The sequence below is a fragment of the Elgaria multicarinata genome, chromosome 3, assembly GCF_023053635.1.
Source record: "Elgaria multicarinata webbii isolate HBS135686 ecotype San Diego chromosome 3, rElgMul1.1.pri, whole genome shotgun sequence".
Taxonomy (NCBI): Eukaryota; Metazoa; Chordata; class Lepidosauria; order Squamata; family Anguidae; genus Elgaria; species Elgaria multicarinata.
The window spans coordinates 160,645,660-160,669,981 of NC_086173.1; the positions used below are offsets into that span (position 1 = coordinate 160,645,660).

The following is a 24,322-nucleotide window of genomic DNA, read 5'->3' on the forward strand; positions in this document are numbered from 1 at the left end:
GTGAACTGCAGAATCCTTTTCCTTGTTTGGCTCCTCCTCCCGGAAATTGCTTTTTCTTTTTTAAAATAATAATAATAATAATAATAATAATGCACAGGGAATTGGAGAAAGCGGGTGGGGAAAAATATTGTCCAAGTAGTGGGTTCTCTAATCTATATTGAGGAAGAAGCTGGAGAGATCTGGGTGAGTTTGAAGGGGGGTGGGAGGGAAGCGGGGATGCAATGAGGAATGTTGCTTTTCCAGGGAGGAAAGAAGAAGACATGGGTAGCAGAAGCCAGGAAAAACGAGCTGAGAAAAAGCTCGCCTGGGCCAGAAGCGAGAAAGGGAGGGGGGGAGTTTGCTTCCCTTAAGGTGCAACCCTATGCATAAATAAAAAAGTCCTGCGATGAAAGTTTAGACATAGAGGGAAAAAGCCCTTCAACTCCCGGCACATAGCTGGCTGGGGAATGCTGGAACTTGTAGGATTTTTTTCCCCGTCTAAACTTTCATTGTAGGACTTTTTTTCTGTCTTAACATGCATAGGATTGCATGCTTAATGTGCTCCAAAGAAATGGGATGCGTTGGGGGAAAGCCTGACAGCATCTTAGAATCATAGAATCATAGAATAGCGGAGTTGGAAGGGGTCTGCAAGGCCATGGAGTCCAACCCCCTGCTCAATGCAGGAATCCACCCTAAAGCATCCCTGACAGGTGGTTGTCCAGCTGCCTCTAGTGTGGGAGAGCCCACAACCTCCCTAGGTAACTGATTCCATTGTCGAACTGCTCTAACAGTCAGGAAGCTTTTCCTGATGTCCAGCCGGAATCTGGCTTCCTGTAACTTGAGCCCGTTATTCCGTGTCCTGCACTCTGGGAGGATCGAGAAGAGATCCTGGCCCTCCTCTGTGTGACAACCTTTCAAGTATTGGAAGAGTGCTCCCATGTCTCCCCTCAATCTTCTCTTCTCCAGGCTCTTCTACGCCAGGCTTTCCCAAACTGGGTCCCTTCGGTTGTTTTCTACTACAACTCTTAGGCATTATAAGAAAAGGAATTGAGAATAAAAAGGCCAGTGTCGTACTGCCCTCATACAAATCTATGGTGCGACCACACTTAGAATACTGTGTAACGTTCTGGTCCTCACACCTAAAAAAGGATATTATAGAGCTGGGAAAAGTGCAGAAAAGGTAGAATGATGAAGGGGCTGGAGCATCTCCTCTATGAGGGAAGGTTACACCAACTGGGATTGTTTAGCTTGGAAAAATGGAGGCTGAGGGGAGACATGACAGAGGTGTATAAAATTATGCCTGGTGTGGAGAATGTGGAGAGGGAGACATTTCCCCCCCCCCTCTCAAAATACTAGAACCCAAAGGAGTCATCCGATGAAGCTGATTGGTGGGAGATCCAGGGCAGGTCAAAGGACGGACTTCTTTTTCGCAATGCGCAAAGTTAAACTATGGAACTCGCTGCCAGAAGATGTAGTGACAGCCACCAATTTGGGTGGTTTAAAAAGGGGGTTGGACAAATTCATGGAGGAGAAGGGTATCCATGGCTACTAGCCCTGATGGTTGTGTGCTATCTCCAGTATTCGAGGCAGTAAGCCTGTGTGCACCAGGTGCTGGGGAACATGGGCGGGAGGGTGCTGTTGCACCATGTCCTGCTTTGTTGGTCCCTGGCTGATGGCTGTGCGAACAGAGTGCTGGACTAGATGGACCCTTGGTCTGATCCAGCAGGGCTCTTCTTATGGTCTTATCGTCCCTGACTGTTGCCCATACTGGCAGAGGGGACAACCCACAGCTTCTGTGGGGTTCCGTGTTGGCGAAGGCTTTTCTAAGATTTGCAGGCAGAGGGAAAGTACTGCAGTGCAACCCTGGGCCTCTGTGTTTATTTAATAGAACCGTATTGGTGAATCGCTCGCACTGAAAGAAATTGGCTGTCACTGTACAAAAATGCAGTGTGGGACCATCATTCCATAGTGTATATTATGACTGTGTACGGAGGACAAGATGACTTTCCTGGGAATGCTGGTTGGAAAAAGTATGTAAACATTTGGGAGTCAGAAATCCTTGCGGATCTACTGCAAATCATCCAGAGATCTATCGGTAGTTCCTTCTCACCCCTCCTGAACACCTCCTAATGGATGACTTGTGGGTGGAGAGGATTGTATCCATCTTAAATAAGAGAAAGTGTGAAAACACTGTGAAAATGTAGAGATGGATGCTAAGAGCGGCTTGACTAGGGTGACCCTGTGGAAAGGAGGACTGGGCTCCTGTATCCTTAACAGTTGCATAGAAAAGGGAATTTCAGCAGGTGTCCTTTGTATGCATGCAGCACCGGGTGAAATGCCCTTTTCATCACAACAGTAAAAGCTGCAGGAGTATAGCTAGCATGACCAGTTACAAAAGAGGGCAGGGCTCCTGCAGCTTTCACTGTTGTGATGAAGAGGGAATTTCACCAGGTGCTGCATGCCTACAAATGACACCTGCTGAAATTCCCTTTTCTACGCAACTGTTAAAGACACAGGAGCCCTGTCCTCCTTTTCATAGGGTCACCCTAGGCTTGACTCCTTGGGAGGTGATGGGTTCTCATTCGCTGGAATCCAGAAGGCTGTTTGTCAGGGGTGTTGTAGCTCAGGGGTTCCCAAACTTTATGGAGGACACATTTGGGAATTTGAGAAACTGCTGTGGGCACCACCACAAAATGGCTTCCATGGAGGATGTGGCTAGTTACATAATGGATGCCGTGGGGGTGGGGGGTTAGTCAAAAGTGAGCTAAAAGTATGGTGAGGGTAGAGAACGGGAGGGAGGGGGGAACAGCAAGACAAAGGAGGAGAGGGGAGAGAAAGAGCCCTATAACAGTTAATATATATATAAAATAAGGTACAAATATTTTAAAGAATAAAATATAATGCAAAACAATAAACAGCACACGAATCAATAAAACAACCATATTTAGAACTAGGTGTCTGAAAAGTTGCAAGGTTGGTGGGTCTTTGCCTGGTGCCATATAGATAACAGCGTAGGCACCAGGCAAACCACTTTGGGGAGCTTATACCATAACTGGGGGCCATCACCGGAAAGGCCTTCTCCCTTGTAGCCACCCTCCTAGCTTCCTATGCTGGGGGCACCCGGAGGAGTCTCCCTGAAAATGACCTAAGGATCCAAGCAGATATATACAGGAGTAGACGTGCCCTTTAGATATTCTGGTCGCAAGCTCTGGGCTTCATGTTTTAAGAAGGACATTGACATATTAGAGTATGTCCAGATAAGAGGGGACATAAGAGGCCTTCCTCCAAGGGACTCATCTGAGATAAGTTCAGAGGATGACAACACAGGAGAGGGCCTTTTTTGTGGTAGCCCCCCCCCCCCCCCCTATTGTGGAACATCCCCAGTGAGGTCTGCCTGGCACCAACGTTTTTAACTTTCCAGTATATGGTCAAGTCTTTAGTCCCAGGCCTTTGACAGTATATGATAAAAATGTTAACAGGTCCTGGGATTTTTATTATCAATTACCTACAATTGTTTTCTATTTTTATATGTAAATGGTTTATCACATCACTATATTGTATTTTTAGGGTTTTAATCTTTGTCAGCTGCCCAGAGACTTCTTGCTATTGGGTGGTATAGAAATGTAATAAATGAATGCGTGAAGAAATGAGATTTGGAAACCAAATCCTGTGAGGAATGTTTGAAGCAGTTTTTTAAAGAAGATTTTCTGGAAATGTTTGTAGACGGTTTTTCCAGAAATGTTTGTAGAAGGTTTTCCCGGAAACGGTTCTAGAAGGTTTCTCCGGAAATGTTTCTAGAAGTTTTTCCGGGAACGTTTCTAGAAGGTTTTTCCGGAAACGTTTCTAGAAGGTTTCCCCCGGAAACGTTTCTAGAAGGTTTTTCCAGAAACAAATGGTTATGATGATATCGTATGAGGTGAACTCAGGAGCCTTTTCTCTTGTTTCTCTCTCGGTTCCCTCGGCAGAAGCTCAGCATGACAGCTTAGGTCACTGCAGTCGATTCTAGAATTTTCAGTAGCGCAACACTGTCGTTAGGTTGACCGAGGAATGAAGAAGACGGAACCAGGTCCTGTGGGCCATATACCAGAGGAGTTATCTCAGGGAACAAGAAAAGACCCTCCTTTTCTCCAGGCCGGGACTGTTGGGGAATTCCTGCAAATGAGACCAGGGGAAGAGGTTAAGCAGGAACCAGATGAGGGTTCCCTGCAGCAGTGGGAAACCCAATGGCAGGAATTCCTGAAGACGGTGGAATCCCCTCACTCAGGCTGGGGCAGTCCTAGGTTGCCAGAGGAGCCTTGGGAGGACGCCAAGGCCTTCCTGGCCTCCTTCGAGCAAGTGGCCGAGGCCTGCCGGTGGCCCAAGGAAGAGTGGGTAGGCCGTCTCCTGCCGGCTTTGAGTGGAGAGGCCGAGCAGGCCTTTATCGGCCTGGAGGCCAAAGACAGAGAGGATTATGGGAGCGTGAAGGCGGCCATCTTGCGAGGCGACGCCTTGAGGAGGGAGGAGCAGCGCCAGCGCTTCCGTCGTTTCCGCTACCAGGAGGCCGAGGGGCCGAGGGGGGCTTACAGCCGGCTCCAAGAGCTTTGCCGACGGTGGCTGAAGGCCGAGACATACACAAAGGAGCAGATCTTGGAGCTGCTGATCCTAGAGCAGTTCCTGACCATCCTGCCCCCGGAGATCCAGAGGTGGGTCAGGGAATGCGGCCCAGAGACCTGCTCCCAGGCGGTGGCCCTGGCCGAGGACTTCCTGCTGAGGCAGCGAGAGGCCGAGAGGCAGGAAAACCAGGTGAGGATAATGGGCTGCGTTCTTCTCGGCGGTGGCTTGCAGTCGGTCAAGTTTCTCCCATGTTATGATCCCAGTTCTGTAGGTGAGACCTAAAGGCCTGGTAAAGTGGTACAATTTGGAAGTCGAAGACTTTGGACCCAATGGTGGTGTGTGTAGGGTGACCCTATGGAAAGGAGGACTGGGCTCCTGTATCTTTAACGGTTGCACAGAAAAGGGAATTTCAGCAGGTGTTATTTGGATGCATGCAGCACCTGGTGAAATTCCCTCTTCAGCCCAACAGTTAAAGTTGCAGGAGCCCTGCCCTCTTTTGTGTCTGATCAAGAGGGCAGGGCTCCTGCAGCTTTATTTGTTGTGATGAAGAGGGAATTTCACCAGGTGCTGCATGCATCCAAATAACACCTGTTGAAATTCCCTTTTCAGTACAACTGTTAAAGATACAGGAGCCTGGTCCTCCTTTCCATAGGGTCACCCTAGGTGTGTGGCCCCTCTTCTTTAGACGGGGAACCAACGTCCAGGATGCCCTGCATCCCTGCTGTTGTTGCTGTGGCGCGCCAGCAGGGCTATCCTTAGAGATGTAAAATGTCTGGAAATGTTGAAGCCATGGAGGAAAAAACCTGTTTTTCCCCCTCAAAAAAAAAAATGGAAATAAATATAAAAAATAAGCAATACTTAGTTTTGGAATAGAAATAAGGAATGGAAGGAGTAAGCATGCGGGAAATTTCCAGACATTTTACATCTCCAGTCTTTCTAGATTTTTTTTTTTACTAGCTGTACTCCGCGTAACATACACCGTTGTAGCGTATCTTAAAGTTTATTAATTAAAGACATTACATGTTGTTACTGTTGCATATGCAGTCCCTGAGCGAAATCCAATCTAAGCTCTACTTAGAGTAGACCCACTGAAATGAATGGGACTCGAGTGAGTCATGACTCACTTCAGCTCAGTCGTGGAGACATTAAGCGGCTGAGAGACAGAAGGGCTGGAGGGGGGCGCGGGCTGCTTGGAGGCCGCCGATACAGCGCCGTCTGGCAGACCTGGGGGGCAGGGAGGTCGAGGGGGAGGCGGAGCAGGTGTCCCCCTCTCCCCGGGGTTCCTGCCCAGCTCGCATGAGATTAGGCCGGGGCCTGGGCTCACAGCAGGCAAGCGGCCACCCACCCGGCCACCAAGGGCCCCGGCCGTGTCTCGCTCATGCTCCGGACCGTGGCGCTGCCCCCTTGGTGACTGTGGGGAGGCCAGGAGGACCCGACGGCACTGAGGGGAGGCCGAACTGTTGCTCGCACTCAAAGCACCGGATCGGACCGATCCGATAAAAGAGGGCAACGCAGAGAAACCGGAGGAGCCCAGGGAAAGCGAGGAAATGGTGATCGAAGATCACGAAGACGGTGAGGAGTTAGCGGGAGGGATTTTCCTCCCGTTTTCGAGAGCTGTGTAAGCGTTGCACCAGACTAAGAGGTCTTCTTCAGGAAGCAAATCCGGGAAAAGGTTAGGAAAGTTATTCGGAGCTGTTGCCTTAGGTATGAGATCAGTGAGCCGGCTGATGCCATTGGGCGTAGCGGAAGCCATTCTAGAATTCCTGAAGGCAAAGTGGGCGTGGCAAAACGGTAAGCGTTTTATATATATAGATTACATACCATATTTCTTCGATTGTAAGACACCATCGATTGTAAGACGTACACTACTTTCAGTACCACCAACAGAAAAAAAAAACCTAAGACACACCCGCGATTCTAAGACGCACCCCATTTTTAGAGATGTTTATATGGGAAAAAAGTGCGTCTTAGAATCGAAGAAATAGGGTAGTTGTTAGAAGTCATTTTGCGAGGAATAAAGGCTGGGTGACAACATATCAATGCCACAACCTAAATTCTAAAAGAAAATACTCCATAATCTAAAGCTGTTCATTTCTCCCCCCCCCCAATTTTTTTTTGGGGGGGAGAAGGGGTTCACTCCTCCTCAAATTTTTCCATTTCCCCCCAAGACCTTCACATCTCTAGGTATCCCCTGCTGCTGTGTCCAATCCCAGATCAGAGAAACCGCCAGATAGAGGCCCTCTGAAGAGATTACACCAGGGGCGGGGCTTAGTACCTAAGCCCTGCCCCATGGAGGAATCCGAAGAGACTGCAAATTGGGGTGACGTGTGGGCTGGGCTAAGCTGCAGGCCCTGTAGTAAAGTGTATTTTAGGGTCTTCAGTGTGAACCCACAGACACCTCTCTTGATGTGATATGAGGGCCTTCTCGGTGGCTGCCCCGGGGTTCAAGAACTCCTTTCCCAGGGAAGCTAGACTGGCTCCCTCCCTGGTGTGTTTCCGGAGGAAGCTAGAAGATGACCCCGGGTTCTAGTATTTTGAGGGAGAAAAATGTCTCCCTGTCCACATTCTCCACACCAGGCATAATTTTGTACACCTCTATCTTGTCTCCCCTCAGCCTCCTTTTTTTCCAAGCTAAACAATCCCAGTTGATGTAACCTTCCCTCATAGGGGAGATGCTCCAGCCCCTTAATAATTCTAGTTGCCCTTTTCTGCACTTTTTCCAGCTCTGTCTTTTTTCTTCCTTTTTTTAGGTGTGGTGACCAGAACTGCACGCAGTATTCTAAGGAATCCCTCTCTGCTTTTTACAGGTCCCATCGGAGGAGGCGGTGAATTCCTCGGGAGCAGGCCACGCTCCAGCTGACGTCCAGCAGAGGCAGCTGTGCATAGAGACCAAACAGGAAAAGGATGACGGGGTTGCCGTCCTACTGGGTAAGAAGAGGTTGTGTCTTTTTCGCCTTGAGTTCTGCGTTGCTCCGAATGGCGTTTATCTTTCTCTTTTTCACAAGGTGTTCAAGGGCTGCTCTCCCATAGAATCACTGGAACCGCTGATGATCTAAGCAAAGGTGTGGGTAGGGAATTTCTGGCCCTAAGGAGTCTTCTCACCACCACTGTTGTGTGGGCTAGAACGAGAGGCAAGGGAACAAGCAGGCTCCAGGGGGCGCTTGTCAGTGGGCACCTGCCACAGGGTGGGCCCTTGGCAGGTGCCCGGCCATGCCAATCCCCTGATGCCAGGCCCTGTTTAAAGGGAGGGCAAGGGAGAGGGCCTTTTCACTGGTGGCCCCCCCAATTGTGGAATGATCTCCCTGACGAGGCTTGCCTGGCACCAACATTGGCCCTGTTCAGAAGACACCTTAAACCATGGCTTTAACCACAGTAACTGAGGCTTTTTGCTTTATTCACCATGGTTAAAGCCATGGTTTAAGGTGTCTTCTGAACACGGCCTGACTTTCTAATTTAATCACCATGGTTAAAGCCATGGTTTAAGGTGTCTTCTGAACGGGGCCACTATTATTTTTTCAGCGCCAGGTCAAGACTTTTCTCTTCTCCCAGGCATTTAACAGCGTATGTTGCCTTTTTAATTGAGCCAGCATAGATAGATATTATACATAATCTGTTTTTATGCTTTTTATGCTGTTAAATTTTGTATACTTGCTTTTAATGGTCCATGTTTTAATCTTTGGAAACCACCCAGAGAGCTTCAGCTATGAGACAGTATATAAATGCAAATAATAATAATAATAACAACAACAATAACAACAATAACAATTCATACTGACAAAACAATACCTTACAACTGACCAGACATAACGGTCATAGACAAAAAATAAAAACACACATACCTCATCGACATAGCAATACTGAATGACAAAAATGTTGTTGAAGAGGAAAAGAGAGAAAAATATACACCACTGGCCATGGAAGTCAAAGAACTATGGCAACAGGAAAAGGTCACAATTATTCTGTTAGTCACATCAGTCACTGGCATCACATCAAAAAACTATACAGAAAACCTTCAGAAACTAAGCCCACCAAAATACATCCACACCAATGTCCAGGAAGCAGTCATACTTAAAGCATGCTCAATTGTCAGGAAATTCCTGAATTCAAAAAAGACAGCATGACTTGGCAAAGCCTGTCACGTCCGTTTAGAAAAAATGCCATGAGCGAGAAATAGATGATAATAATAACAAGAACAACTACAACAATAATAATAATAATTAAAGCACACCTACATTTAGGAAGAATTAACACCTTGAAGTATTTTGCCTTTGGGTTCTTACTGGAGTTGTTTTCCATTCCAACAGGTGATGAGTGGAAAAGTGAGCATGACAGAGAAACCTGCGGAGATTTGTCAGAAAAAGACGAACACAGAGAATTGAAAGGTTGGCATGGAGATGGACCAGCGAGGCCTGAGGGAAACCACACGGAGGAGAGGAAGGACAAATCTGTTGCTCTGCAGATTGGAGTAATCTCAGTGCAGCCAGAAAACCAGAAAGAAAAGAGAAAGGACCCAGGCCACGGCGACCGTTGGGGAATTAACAGTGAGGCGCAACCAAATGAAAGCGGGGTTTTTCGAAAGCGCTTGAGCGAGCGTGGAAATCTGACGGAATACGAAATGCTCCAAAGCGGGGAGAGCTCGTACGTCTACCTGGAGTGCGGGGAGAGCTTCCAGGCAGCCGAGGTGCAATATCGGCGCTCCGACTCCAACGAGAGCTTTTGCAATCGGTCAGGTCTTGCCGAACATCCGAGAACGCCGAAAGGGGAGAAACTGTACAAATGCCTGGAATGTGGGAAATGCTTCGGCCGGAGCGCGCACCTCACTTCACACCAGATAATCCACACGGGGGAGAAGCCATACCAGTGCTTGGAATGCGGGAAGAGCTTCGTCCAGAGCGCCCACCTGGCCTCCCATCAAATCATCCACACGGGGGAGAAGCCGTACCAATGCGCAGAGTGCGGAAAGAGCTTCAACAAGAGCACGAACTTCCTCCGGCACCAGAAGATCCACAAGGGGGAGAAACCGCACCGATGCACAGACTGTAGCAAGAGCTTCTCGGACAAGCCAAGCCTTATCCAGCATCAACGCGTCCACACGGGGGAGAAGCCGTATAAATGCCTGGAGTGCGGGAAGAGCTTCAGTCACAGGGGAAGCCTCAGCGCGCACCAAAGGATGCACACTGGGGAGAGGCCCTACACATGCTCCGACTGCAGCAAGAGCTTCCGCGATCAATCAAGCCTTATTAGACACAAGAGAATCCACACCGGGGAGAAACCATATACTTGCCCGGAGTGCGGAAAGAGCTTCAGCCAGAGCACAAACCTGACTTTACATCAGAGAATCCATGCGGAGGGCAAACTTCCCCACGAAGCTCCCCCGATGCTTAACACAGGGGTGGCCGTGTTAGTCTTCTCAGCCAATCCCACAAAAAGCCTGGTGGCGTCTTAAGAACTAACACACGCCTTGCGGCATCCCTGTAAGATGTCATGGACAAGATGTATGTCAACAGATGGGTCTTTTACTTCTGGCTCCTGAATTGCAGAAGGTAGCAAAAAAAGAGGGGGAATTTTTCTACCAGTCACTTCATTCTCTCTGGAACTCCCTGCCGAAGTTTTTTTTTTGAGGGGGGGGCATTTGTCAGTGGTTTCAATTGTATTTTAGTGGGGTGCTTTGAATAACATCGTTGTCTTTTGATGTAAATAGTGTGTATAAAAAGTAATAAATGGTCTAAATATTGGGAGTGTGGGAAAGGTCGCCACTCAAAGCGCATTTCAAAATTCGCACGAACGAATCCACAGGGGAGAAACAAGTGGACCTGCAACAAAATGTTGCAGTGTACGGTGCTCCTGTTCAGGGTTCCAACCAGCCAGCAGTCCCCTTTTGCAGGAGTCTCGATTTCATTGCCCCTCCCTTTGTTTTCCATTTTCTCTAAACCTAAAGTCACTCAACATTATTTATTTATTTATTTATTTATTTATTTATTTATTTATTTAAAACGTTTATATCCTGCCCTATATCAATAAGATCTCAGGGTGGCATATAGATAAAAGCAATTCAAGGAGGCAAGCTGGAGCGTGTTCAGAGGAGGGCAAGCAGGATCATAGAATCATAGAATAGCAGAGTTGGAAGGGGCCTACAAGGCCATCGAGTCCAACCCCCTGCTCAATTTATTTATTTATTTATTACATTTCTATACCACACAATAGCCGAAGCTCCCACAAAAATTAAAACCATAGTAAGACAACCAACAGGTTAAAAGCACAAATACAATATAAAAAGCACAACCAGAATAAAAACCACGCAGCAAAATTGATATAAAATTAAAATACAGAGTTAAAACAGTAAAATTTAAATTTAAGTTAAAATTAAGTGTTAAAATACTGAGAGAATAAAAAGTTCTTCAGCTGGCGACGAAAGGAGTAGTGTAGGCGCCAGGCGGACCTCTCTGGGGAGCTCATTCCACAAACGGGGTGCCACTGCGGAGAAAGCCCTCCTCCTAGTAGCCACCTGCCTCACTTCCTTAGGCAGGGGCTTATGGAGAAGGGCCCCTGTAGATGATCTTAAGGTCTGGGCAGGTACATATGGGAGGAGGCGTTCCTTCAAATAACCTGGCCCCAAACCGTTTGGGGCTTTAAATGTCAATACTAGCACTTTGAATCGAGCCTGGACCTGGACTGGCAGCCAATGAAGTTGTAAAAGGACTGGCGTAATGTGATCTCGCCGGCCAGTCCCTGTTAGTAAACGGGCTGCCCTGTTTTGTACCAGCTGAAGCTTCCGGACTGTTTTCAAAGGCAGCCCCACGTATAACGCATTGCAGTAATCCAAACGAGAGGTTATCAGAGCATGGATAACTGTAGCTGGGCTATCTCTGTCCAGACAGGGGCGTACTTGGTATATCAGCCTAAGCTGATAAAAGGTGCTCTTTGCCACTGAGTTCACCTGTGCCTCAAATGACAGTTCTGGATCCAAGAGCACCCCCAAACTACGGACTCGATCCTTTAGGGAGATTGCAACCCCGTCCAGGACAGGGCAAACATCACCTCGCCGGACAGATGAACCACCCGCTAACAGCACCTCCGTCTTGTCTGGATTGAGTCTCAGTTTGTTAGCCCTCATCCAGTCCATTACCGTGCCCAGGCACTGGTTCAGAACAGTCACTGCCTCACCTGGGTTTGATGAAAAGGAAAGGTAGAGCTGGGCATCATCTGCATATTGATGACACCTCAGTCCACATCTCCGGATAACCTCCCCCAGCGGCTTCATGTATATGTTAAACAGCATAGGGGATAAGATAGAGCCCTGCGAAACCCCATGGCTTAGGAGCCACGGCACAGAGCAATAATCCCCCAGCACCACCTTCTGGAATCGGCCATCCAAGTAGGAGCGGAACCACTGCAACGCAGTACCTCCAACTCCCAGCTCAGACAACCTATCCAGAAGGATACCATGGCCGATGGTATCAAAGGCCACTGAGTGGTCAAAGAGAACCAACAGGGTCATACTCCCCCTGTCCCTCTCCCGACAGAGGTCATCCCACAGGGCGACCAAGGCAGTTTCCGTTCCAAAACCAGGCCTGAAACCCGATTGAAATGGATCTAGATAATCCGTTTCATTCAAGAGTGCCTGGAGTTGTCCTGCAACCACTCGCTCAAGCACCTTGCCCAGGAAAGGGATATTAGCCACCGGCCTGTAGTTGTTAACGTCCTCCGGGTCCAGATTAGACTTCTTTAGGAATCAACCCTAAAGCATCCCTGACAGATGGTTGTCCAGCTGCCTCTTGAATGCCTCTAGTGTGGGAGAGCCCACAACCTCCCTAGGTAACTGATTCCACCGTCGCACTGCTCTAACAGTTAAGAAGTTTTTCCTGATGTTCAGCCGGAATCTGGCTTCCTTTAACTTGAGCCCGTTATTCCGTGTCCTGCACTCTGGGAGGATTGAGAAGAGATCCTGGCCCTCCTCTGTGTGACAACCTTTTAAGTATTTGAAGAGTGCTCTCATGTCTCCCCTCAATCTTCTCTTCTCCAGGCTAAACATGCCCAGTTGCTTCAGTTGGGCATCTCTGCTTTATTAGAACCAACCAAATTGTCATGAAATAGTGAGCAGGCTTCCACGTTCTACAGAATTCTTCATCAGGCTAGATGTTAAGCAGGAGAAGGGGATAGCGGGAGAGAAAAGCTGTCTTGATGTGGAAGCAGGGTCTTTTCCATGCTTGCCCCTTCTTTGCAGAGCCATGAGAATTAACGTGGTTCAGTCTTAAAACAGACTGTTGGAAGAAGTAGCAGACAGTCTGCAATTCCATACACACTGTCCTGGGAATAAGACCCATTGAACTCAGTGTGGCTTACTTTCTGAGTAGACATGTCTAGGATTACACTGCTAATTAGAGTGGTCTCACTTAGGTGCTCTGTAGGTTTCATGTTACACCTAAGGATGCTGGGAGGAAAAAATACCACATTTTTCTTCAGTCCCCCAGTTTTTAAAATATACAATTCTCCAACTACCCAGATCTGTCTCCAGCCTTAATTGAAACACATGGGCTCCTTCTGGCAGAGATCAGCAGAGATCAGAGCCAGTGGTATAGGAGAACCAGTGTGATGTAGTGGCTAAAGTGTTGGACTGGGAGTCGGGAGATCCGGGTTCTAGTCCCCACTCGGCCATGGAAACCCACTGGGTGACTTTGGGCCAGTCACAGACTCTCAGTCCAGCCTACCTCACAGGGTTGTTGTGAGGATAAAATGGAGACGAGGAGGAGGAGGATTATGTACGTCACCTTGGGTTCCTTGGAGGAAAAAGGGCGGGATATAAATGTAATAAATAAATAAAAATGTGACAGTTTTTATATTGGTAAAGCCAGGTATTAATTTTAGGTTGTATAGTAGATTCTAAAAAAAAAAAAAGGTCTAAAAGCTGAACTGAGCATCGTGGCTGGTGGGAATGTACCCTCAAAAAATAAAGTCTCATCTTCAGGGGGTGTAAAATCATCTTCAGTTTTACTCTTGAACAACTAAGGGTGCAATCCTATGCATGTTTAGACAGCAAAAAAGTCCTATAACTCCCAGCATTTCCCAGTCAGAAAAAAGTCCTACAACTCCCAGCATTCCCTGTGAGAATAACGTCCTACAACTCCCAGCATTCCCTGTGAGAATAACGTCCTACAACTCCCAGCATTCCCCAGCCATGCCATCTGGGGAATCCTGGGAATTTTTGCCCTTTTCTCTTTCCCAAAACATAGGATTGCACCTTAAGGCTGCTATGCTCTCTTGCCTGAGGGTAAGCCCAACTGAGCACAGTGGTACTTACTTCTGCAAGATTTGGTTTTCTCCAAGGCACTCTCGAAGAAAGAGTATATTGGCCCATAAGAAAAATTCCAAAATCCACAGTGGAGCAATCCCTTTATTACAACCAACAAAAATGTCATAATGGTACATAAGAACCTAAGAAGAGCCCTACTGGATTAGACCACCATGGGTCCATCTAGTCCAGCGCTCTGTTCACACAGTGGCCACTAGCTGTCGTCCAGGGACCAAGCAGGACACAGTGCAAAAGCACTCTCCCACCCATGTTCTCCAACTGGTATGTATAGGCTTACTGCCTCGGATACTGGAGGTAGTACGCTTTGGGGTTTTTTAAATTTTTTATTGTGAATATCAATATCAGCATGCATACCTGCTGAGATCCCCCTGTCCTCCTTTCCATATGGTCACCCTAGCATGCAGACAAAGGTTACCTGCTGAGAACCCCCTGTCCTCCTTTCCATACGGTCACCCTAGCAAGCAGACAAATGATACCTGCTGAGATCCCCCTGTCCTCCTTTTCATATGGTCACCCTATCCTGCATGCAAAGGATACCTGCTGAGATCCCCTGTCCTCCTTTCCATATGGTCACCCTATCCTGCATGCAAAGGATACCTGCTGAGATCCCCTGTCCTCTTTTCCATATGGTCACCCTATCCTGCATGCAAAGAATACCTGCTGAGATCCCCTGTCCTCCTTTCCATATGGTCACCCTAGCATGCATGCAAAGGATACCTGCTGAGATCCCCTGACCTCTTTTCCATATGGTCACCCTAGCAAGCAGACAAATGATACCTGCTGAGATCTCCCTATCCTCCTTTCCATATGGTCACCCTAGCATGCATGCAAAGGATACCCGCTGAGATCCCCTGTCCTCCTTTCCATATGGTCACCCTATCATGCATGCAAATAATACCTGCTGAGATCTCCCTGTCCTCCTTTCCATATGGTCACCCTAGCATGCATGCAAAGAATACCTGCTGAGACCCCCTGTCCTCCTTTCCCTATGGTCACCCTACTGGGGAATGAACTTCCTTACACCACGGCTGTGCTTTAAACTTGAGCTCCTCCTTCTCCCTCCCCAAACCAGGCCCCGCTATCCTGGTGTAGCGCCACACCAAACCCAAAGGGTTAAGGTGATAGAGAGCCTCGTTTCCTAGCGGGAGCAGGAAAGAGACTGCCCAAGTGCAGCAAATGCAGCTTTTCCTGGAGAAGGGAGAAAAGGAGGGGTGGGTTTTGGGGGTGGGGAAGGGTGGTGCTTGGGTTTTCTCCGCAGCTGCAGACCAGGGAGGTGCATGGAGAGGTGAGCGAGCAAGGGGGCTGGAGGACCATCTCCCAGCAAGGGTGGGGGGCAGCAGCAGGAGGGGCAGGGAATTGGAGGCGAGAGGAACCCCCCCCCATCCCTCCATTCTCCCCACCACCACCACCATTTGGACCCTGGTCCCAGATGAGCTCTGGCCCATTCAGCACTTGTCTTGAAGGCAAGTGGCTGGGGATTCCCTGCGGATTTCTTTTCTTTCAGCCTCTGCGCTGTCCAGATTGTTCCGGACTTCAGTTCCCATCTCCCCAGCCCGCAGATCCAAGGATCGGGAATGCTGGGAGTTGCAGTCCAAAACAACTGGAGCACACGTCAGTTTCTTTCTCCAGCACATTTCATTAGGGTGTGCACCCAGGGTTTTTTTTTCTTTTTAAAGATGAACATTTATTGAATACTCAGTCATAAAGGACGTTGTTTTTATTCATTTATTTATTAAACACTGTGGACACTGATACCTTCCCCTGCGTTTGGCTTGGGGGTCGGGGAATGAGGAGACGCTCCTCAAGCCCCAGTATTGGTGGGACTTTGTGGTGACGCTGGCCTATCCAGCTGGACATCAGGAAAAACTTCCTGACTGTTAGAGCAGTACGACAATGGAACCTAGGGAGGTTGTGGGCTCTTCTCCAACACTAGAGGCCTTCAAGAGGCAGCTGGACAAGCATCTGTCAGGGATGCTTTGGGGCGGATTCCTGCATTGAGCAGGGGGTTGGACTCGATGGCCTTGTAGGCCCCTTCCAACTCTGCTATTCTATGATTCTATGGCCTTTTCATTCCTGCTGTCGGGAGCAATGACACTTACTCAGAGCCAGCGGTTCTTTAGTGCAGTGGTGGAGCAGCTGGAGGGCAGCCAGAGGGCCATTGCCACTGCGTCTGGATCCCAGTGGCCCCCCTCAATTCGGCAGTTATTGCTTGAGACATTAGGGTGTACCTGGGCACACCCAGCACACCCCTTGCGCATGCCTATGCCTTAGGCAGAGCATTAGGGGGAGAGGGCAGAAGTTGCAATGGGGGGATTGCAGGGAGGGGGGAGGGGGAGAAAGGAGAATTTGCCTTATGGGGAAGACCCCCCTAGTCTTGAAGAATGCCTCTGGGTGCTCTTGCTGTGGGGTGGGGTGGGGGGGAGAGAATTCATCTGTGCCAGGATGTTGATCGACAGGATTGTGTGAACAGCCCCTGCCATTATTTTCATGACCTCTCTAAACTGACTTTCTCCAACCCAGATACGGTTGACGACAGCTGCCATCATCCCCAGTCGGCATGGTCTGGGGATGGTGGGAGTCGTAGTCCAACGCCATCTGCAGGCTTGGGGGAGGCTGGGTGACCTCAAAGCTTTAATGCAGTGGTAAGGAACGCATGGCCTTCCAGAGGTTGTTGGACTACAGCTACCAATATCCCCAGCCAGCATGGGCACTGGTTGGGGGACAATGGGAGCTGGAGTCCAACGACATCGGCAGGGGTCAGATTCCCCACGCCTGCTTTAACGTAAATAATCGCTGTGCGTAACATTTTTCTTTCTTTTCTCCACAATTTCTCCCAAATTGATTATGTCATAATCTTTCAGCGGAGCAGCACCTGATGATTTGGGCCTTGTTCATCGAAAGCTTAGTATGCCCTGAGAAATTTGTTCATCTTTAAGGTGCCTGGCCACCCCTCTGGAATTCTTGTTAAGGCTTGACAAAAAAAACCCAAATGGATCAACAGAGTCTTTGGGGAGCTCTCAGGTCGAAAGTTGACCCGACAGTGGCTTTCTTATCTGCTCTCCTGAAATGATCTCCCCATCCTCTGTGGTAAAGGACGTTTCTTTGGGAACAGTGGAAGATGTAGCAGTACTGCCTAGTGGTTGTAGGAGACAGACCTGCTGATGTGTCCAGAGGTGCAATCCTATCAGAAAAAAGTCCTATAATTCCCAGCTGCCTCCTCCCACCCATTTAACCTGGGGTGTTTTGTTATACTGGATTGCTATGGGGTTGCTGTGACCAACACGATTCTCCATCTCTGTCCAAAAGTCTTACATCCAGCTTCCAGCTATTTATTTATTTATTTATTTAATTATTACTTTTATATCCCACCTCTTTTTTTCTCTTGCATGGAACAGACAGCTTATATGGTCCGTCTCTCCAGTTTTATCCTCATGACAACCCTGTGAGGTAGGTCAGGCTGAGAATCAGTGGCTCAAAGTCATCCTAGAACCTTCTTGTGCCGCCCTAGATTCCTGCAATGAGCAGGGGGTTGGACTTGATGGCCTTATTGACCCCTTCCAACTCTACTGTTTTATGATTCTACACAGGACCCAGGTGCCCGAAGTAATGAATTCTGGTTTTTTTCTTAAATTGCTTCTTTGCAGCTAAGCATGGGAACACAGGTTACTATCCTCTAAGCTAGGGTAACCATATGAAAAGGAGGACAGGGCTCCTGTATCTTTCACAGTTGTATTGAAAAGGGAAATTCAACAGGTGTCCTTTGTATGCATGCAGCACCTGATAAATTCCCTCTTCATCACAACCGTTAAAGCTGCCCTCTTTTAAATCTGGCCACTCTAGTATAGCTCCTGCAGCTTTAACTGCTGTGATGAAAAGGGCATTTCACCTGGTTCTCCATATATACAAATAAGTCCTGCTGAGATTCCCTTTTCAGTACAACTGTTAAAGATACAGGAGCCCTGTCCTCCTTTTCATATGGTCACCCTACTCTAAGCAGGCAAGTAAAACAAATAAAAATGCCTTTTTCCAAACAGGCTAGCAGAGGAGGGAAAAGCTGAGAACATGGCTTCCCTTTCTCTGCAGCCCGCACAGAAACCAAGCAGACTGCTGGAAGAGGAATGGGAAAAAAACATCTTTCCTCCTCCTGCCTCCTCCTGATAGCCCCAGGGAGAGGTTTCATCTCTCTAATGAATGTAATTTGCCAAGGGTTAAAGATGGCTTCTTTGCCAAAGGGTGGCTACCTATGGCTATATGCCAGATTTACATTCCTCAATGGTGGACATCAGACAAAGGGAAAAACTTTCAACCAATAGAGCATTGAATGTAACCTATGACTCGTTGAGATTGTGCACCTTGAATGTAACTTAACTTGCGAATCCAGAACTGACCAATAGAAGGGTTAGAAAGAGACTGACACCCTCTTGTAGTCAGGGCCTATATATTCTGTGAGATTCCTTTGTTCTGGGTGCCTCCATCTTGTGGAACCAGAGAGCACCCCCATACTTCAGGATCGGAAGTAAACGGATTAAGTGTGTTCTCCAGCCTCGTGTGTTTGATTGGCTATTAATGCGCCGGGGAAGCGGGCCTTTAAATCCCTGGTTGAGGGACAACACCCCTTTGTTTTCTATTCTGTGCGCTCGCCTTCATGAAATTCCTGGTCACCATAGGCGACTAGGTGAGTTGTTCAATGCAACACTGTGCTTCACATATGTCCAGAGTATCTAAAAGCAAACGGTGGCTAGCTTGTTAGGTGTTGACAGTTCCCTTGTGTTCGTTCCCCCCCCCCCTTTCCCATTTGGCTCTCTTTTTTCCAGGCGAGGGGTTCGGTGCCCGTGCCTGGATTGCTGTCGTTCAGTCTAGAGTTTTCTATGCTGGCGTGCGATCTCTGCGAGGCTGCCAGAGGATGAAAATGGAAGGCCTCGCTTGCCTCACTTCTGGAGAGGGATCTGAAGGAACCGGGAAAGGCCTTGGTATCGTCCAGGCTGGGAGTCACGGGGGATTCTCACAAAGGCTACAACGAGAACAAGTTAAGCAGGAGCCAAGCGACGGTCCCCTTCAGCAGTGGGAAGCCCAGTGGCAGGAGTTTCTCAAGACTGTAGAGTCCCCTCAGCCACACTGGGCAATCCCGCCGTTGCCGGAAGAGCCCAGCCCGTGGGACGACGCCAAGGCCTTCCTGGCCTCCTTCGAGCAAGTGGCCCAGGCCTGCCGGTGGCCCAAGCAAGAGTGGGCGTCCCGGCTCCTGCCCGCCCTCAGAGGAGAAGCCGAGCAGGCCTTTCGCAACCTGCAGGCCCGAGACAGAGAGGATTATGGGAAAGTGAAGGCGGCCATCTTGAGGGGGGACACCCTGAAGAGAGAGAAAAACCGGCAGCACTTCCGGTGTTTCTGCTACCAGGAGGCCGAGGAGCCGAGAGCTGTTTACTGCCGGTTGCAGGAACTTTGCCGTCAGTGGCTGAAGGTCGAGAGACACTCCAAGGAGCAGATCCTGGAGCTGCTGATCCTGGAGCAGTTCCTGGCCATCCTACCGCCGGAGATCCAGAGCTGGGTGAGGGATCGGGGGCCCGAGACCTGCTCCCAAGCTGTAGCCTTGGCCGAGGAGGCCCAGAGACAAGCCAGCCAGGTGAGGCCACAGCGTTAGGTTGTTGCTAGGCGCCATCATCCCAGCAGGGGGGCGATGGTTGAGATCTGTTTCTGTCTCGCAGCTGAGATGTCTCCCTGTCCACATTCCAATCCCACTCGGTGGGCCGGAGGTTACTCATCCCTGATGGAAAGTGGGCCTCTCTCTCCAACACAGCTTCCAAGAGAGGAGGGGATTCCTCTGGCACATGAAGACAGATGTAGGGTGACCATATGAAAAGGAGGACAGGGCTCCTGTATCTTTAACAGTTGTATTGAAAAGGAAATTTCGGCAGGTGTCATTTGTATATATGGGGAACCTGGTGAAATTTCCTCTTCATCACAACAGTTAAAGCTGTCCATCTGGTCCAGCATTGGTCCATCTGGTCCAGCATTGTGTTTACACGGTGGCCAACCAGCTGTTGACCAGGAACCCACAAGCAGGACACGGGTGCAACAGCTCCCTGTCAGCCATGTTCCCCAGCATACTGCCTCTGATACTGGAGGTAGCATATGGCCATCGGGACTAATGGCATTGATAGCATTCTCCTCTATGAATGTGCCCAACCTCCTTTCAAAGCCATCCAAAGTGGTGGCCACCACTACATCTTGTGGTAGTGAGTTCCATAGTTCTTCTTCACACAGCGCAGAGTTAAACTATGGAATTCGCTTCAGAAAGATGTCGTGATGGCCACCAATTTGGATGGCTTTAAAAGGGGGTTGGAGAAATCCCTGGAGGAGAAGGCTATCAAGGGCTATTATTATTATTATTATTATTATTATTATTATTATTATTATTATTATTTTATATAGCACCATCAGTGTACATGGTGCTGTACAGAGTAAGCATCATGTACATAGTCCTGATGGCTCTGTACTACCTCCAGCCAGTAGTCAATGGCTACTAGCCCTGATGGTTGTGTGCTATCTCCAGTATCTGAGGCAGTAAGCCTGTGTGCACCAGTTTCTGGGGAACATGGGTGGGAGGGTGCTGTTGCACCCGTGTCCTGCTTGGGGGTTCCTGGTCGACAGCTGCTTGGTCACTGTGTGAACAGAGTGTTGGACTAGATGGACCCTTGGTCTGATCCAGCAGAACTCTTCTTACACTCTTATAAACCCTGTTCAGATGACACGCTAAGCCACGGTGGTTAAGCACATTGAGTTAAATATTACAGCTTAGCGTGTCGTGTGAACCATTCCTAACCATGGGGGCTTCGTAACCACGGTTTCAACACGCTCACTAACCCTTTGCTGCAAAAAGGTTATTTATTTATTTATTTAATTTATATACCGCCCCATAGCCGAAGCTCTCTGGGCGGTTTACAAAAGTTAAAAACAGTGAACATTAAAAAGTATACGAATTTAAAACCATCAAAAAATATGAAAACAACAATGTGAAACAGTATCCATTTTAAACAATGACAGTTCTGGGGACCATTAAAAAACAAACGAACTTAGCGTATGTTGTTAAATGCTGTTAAATGCTGTTAAAGGTTAGCGGCCTAACCGTGGCTTCGCCCATTGTTTAACTGGGGGCCCTTTGAGGCAATGTTGCTGCCAGTGTTGGAGGGAGCAGCATTAAGCCCTGCTTGCCTTTTCCCACTCCGGAATGCTTCTGCTTCGCTGCTGCAGGTGGCATCTGAGGAGGCGACTCTGAGTGTTACTGCGGCTCCGTCTGCGCTTGAACCGAAGCAGCTGCACAGAGAGACCAAGCAAGAAGATGGCAGCGTGGAGGTCGGCTTGTTAGGTAAGGTGGGAAGTGCGCCGTTGGGCCTGAGTCATAGAATCATAGAATAGTAGAGTGGGAAGGAGCCTATAAGGCCATCGAGTCCAACCCCCTGCTCAATGCAGGAATCCACCCTAAAGCATCCCTGACAGATGGTTGTCCAGCTGCCTCTTGAAGGCCTCTAGTGTGGGAGAGCCCACCCCCTCCCTAGGTCATTGGTTCCATTGTCGTACTACTCTAACAGTTAGGGAGTTTTTCCTGACGTCCAACCAGAATCCAGCTTCCTGTCACTTGAGCCCATTATTCCGTGTCTGGCACTCTGGGATGACTGAGAAGAGATCCTGGCCCTCCTGTGTGTGACAGCCTTTCAAATATTTCATAGAATCATAGAATAGCAGAGTTGGAAGGGGCCTACAAGGCCATCAAGTCCAACCCCCTCCTCAATGCAGGAATCCACCCTAAAGCATCCCTGACAGATGGTTGTCCAGCTGCCTCTTGAAGGCCTCTAGTGTGGGAGAGCTCACAACCTCCCTAGGTCACTGGGTCCATTGTCGTACTGCTCTAGAATCATAGAATTATAGAATAGCAGAGTTGGAAGGGACCTACAAGGCCATCGAGTCCAACCCCCTGCTCAATGCAGGAATCCACCCTAAAGCATCCCTGACAGAGAGTTGTCCAGCTGCCTCTTGAAGGCCTCTAGTGTAGGCATGAGACTACATTTGAAGAGTGCTCTCATGTCTCCCTTCAGTCTTCTCTTCTCCAGGCTAAACATGCCCACTTCTTTCAGTCTCACCTCATAGGGCTTTGTTTCATAGAATCATAGAAACTATTCTGTTGAAGGGGCCTCTAAAGCCATCGAGTCCAACACCCTGCTCAATGCAGGAATCCCACGTTAAAGTATCCCTGACAGATGGCTATCCAGCTGCCTCTTGAAGGCCTCTAGTCCTTGGATGCTTCGATGCTGTTTCCTCAACCGACCTCCAATGTGGTTTATTCTTTCTCTTGAAAGGCCTCAGGGCCTTCTTTCTCCTTAGAGTCCCCAGAACATGTTTAGAGCATATTTAGCCCTGAGAAGAAAGACCGAGGGGAGACGTGAGAGCACTCTTCAAATAGTTGAAAGGTTGTCACACAGAGGAGGGCCAGGATCTCTTCTCAGTCATCCCAGAGTGCAGGACACTGAATCATGGGTTCAAGTGACAGGAAGCCCAATTCCGGCTAGACATCAGGAAAAATGTCCTGACTGTTAGAGCAGTACGACAATGGAACCAATGTCCTAGAGAGGTCGTGGGCTCTCCCACACTAGATGCATTTGAGATGTAGCTGGACAGCCATCTGTCCGGGATGCTTTAAGGGCTCAGAAACATTGGTCAGCTTGTATTGCCCCTGTCAAATGGTGCCCATTCCCTTGATCTCATAATAATCTTCCGTCTTTATTCCAGCTGAAGCTGTGTGGAACTGCGAAATGGGGGTGGAACCTGTTGTGGTTTCTCCAGAAAGAGTTCCACAACCAGGAGCAGAAAAAAACGCTGGTGATCAAGGTGGCCCAGGCTGGCAGCAGGGAAGGAATTTCGAAGCCAACGAGAAGCGGCGGAATAAGTCTGTCGGTGTCCAGGTGGGCAGCCTCCACGAATTCCTAAGCCAACAGAAGGGAATGCGGTTAAATAAGTGCCCCGTGTGCGGCAAAATCTTTACTTGCAAGTCGAGCCTCAAGGCGCACCAGCGGGTCCACACCGGGGAGAAGCCCTATACGTGTTTGGAGTGCGGAAAGAGCTTCATTCAAGTTTCCAACCTCACGGCCCATAAAAGAACCCACACGGGGGAGAAACCGTACCGGTGCGCCGAGTGCGGGAAAAGCTTCAGCCGGAGCGACCATCTTGCTTTGCACCAGAGGACGCACACGGGGGAGAAGCCTTACTCGTGCGCCGAGTGCGGGAAGTGCTTCAGCCAGAGCACGGACCTCACCTCACATCAGAGAATCCACACTGGGGAGAAGCCCTATAAGTGTTTGGAGTGCGGGAAGAATTTCAGCCGGAGTTACCGCCTGACCATACATCAGAGAATGCACACCGGGGAGAAGCCGTACAAATGCTGGGAGTGCGGGAAGTGCTTCAGCCGGAGCGACCACCTGACTTCACATAAAAGAATGCATGCGGAGAAGAAATCATGATCTTTCCCCCAGACACTGAGCCGTCACGGCTGCCCTGTTCTTGGCCACTCGGGAGGTCGCATGGCAAAGAAATGGCATAGCTCAGGGGTGCAGAACCTCCATGCAGGAGAAGCTCTCGGGGGCCGCAGCCCAGCAGTGGGCGGGGCCAAAGGCAAAGTGGGCGGGGTCAAAATTATCGGCCTATTGTAGCTTAAAGCTCTTACTGTCAGTAACTAAACCTCAGGAGGGGGCATTTCCACCTTTTAGAGAGGGGGAAAAGCTGCACAAAAGCGTCGAAACCACCAAGTAATGTGTGAGTGTGGTGGGGGGAGGATTGAAGGGGGAGCCATGGAAGGAAGTGGGGCCTTCTGGGAATCACTGGAGGGGCGGATTTGACCTTCTGCACCCCTAGTATACGTGTTCAGTCCGTAGCGAATGCAGAGGTGATCAATTTAAACCCAATCGTACATCCCGGTAACAATACAAGTGCCTCATTGAGAAACCTGGGATCGAAGCTGAACAGATTCGGAGGATTAACAACCACTATTGGAACACAAAGGCCGCGTTCAGAAACACGATAGTCAACGGTGGGGTAATAATCAACTGTTTATCTACGGGGTATTCCCCACACGACTTGATAATAACCAACCTTGGTGTGGATTAGGATCAGCGTTGAGTTGATTATTAGTCCACGCTGAGATGACTCACTCCCCTTCTCCCCCTCAGTCCTCCTGCTAGTATCCCATCAGCCATTGCTGCCGAAAATCTATCCTGCCGGCCGGACTAGAGTGGCAGGCACCGCTTTGACCGCTCTTGCCTTGCGACTCTGTGGCTGGCGAAATAACCAACAGTGCCCTCCACACAACACGATAACCAATGGTGGTTTAAATAGCCAACTCTGCACAGCGCTGGTTATTTGCATTGGTTATTTCTGCCAAATAACCAACTGTTGCTA

At 49.0% G+C, this 24,322-nt stretch overlaps 1 protein-coding gene across 2 annotated transcripts; it reads left to right on the forward strand.

The window, feature by feature from the left end:
- The first annotated feature begins 88 nt into the window (after nt 1-88).
- LOC134396174 (zinc finger protein 572-like) lies at nt 89-23,605 on the forward strand. Of its 2 annotated transcripts, XM_063122576.1 has the most exons (6): nt 89-183; nt 3,945-4,761; nt 7,380-7,500; nt 8,877-9,884; nt 17,470-17,476; nt 22,926-23,605. In XM_063122576.1, the coding sequence occupies exons 2-6, from the start codon at nt 4,027-4,029 to the stop codon at nt 23,386-23,388; spliced, it is 2,334 nt and encodes a 777-aa protein (XP_062978646.1). In that variant the 5' UTR covers nt 89-183; nt 3,945-4,026; the 3' UTR covers nt 23,389-23,605. The 2 variants fall into 2 exon arrangements, with proteins under 2 accessions (XP_062978646.1, XP_062978645.1); XM_063122575.1 differs by lacking the exons at nt 89-183; nt 17,470-17,476; nt 22,926-23,605 and adding an exon at nt 1,879-2,009 and having other exon boundaries at nt 8,877-10,293.
- The last annotated feature ends 717 nt before the right edge of the window (nt 23,606-24,322 follow it).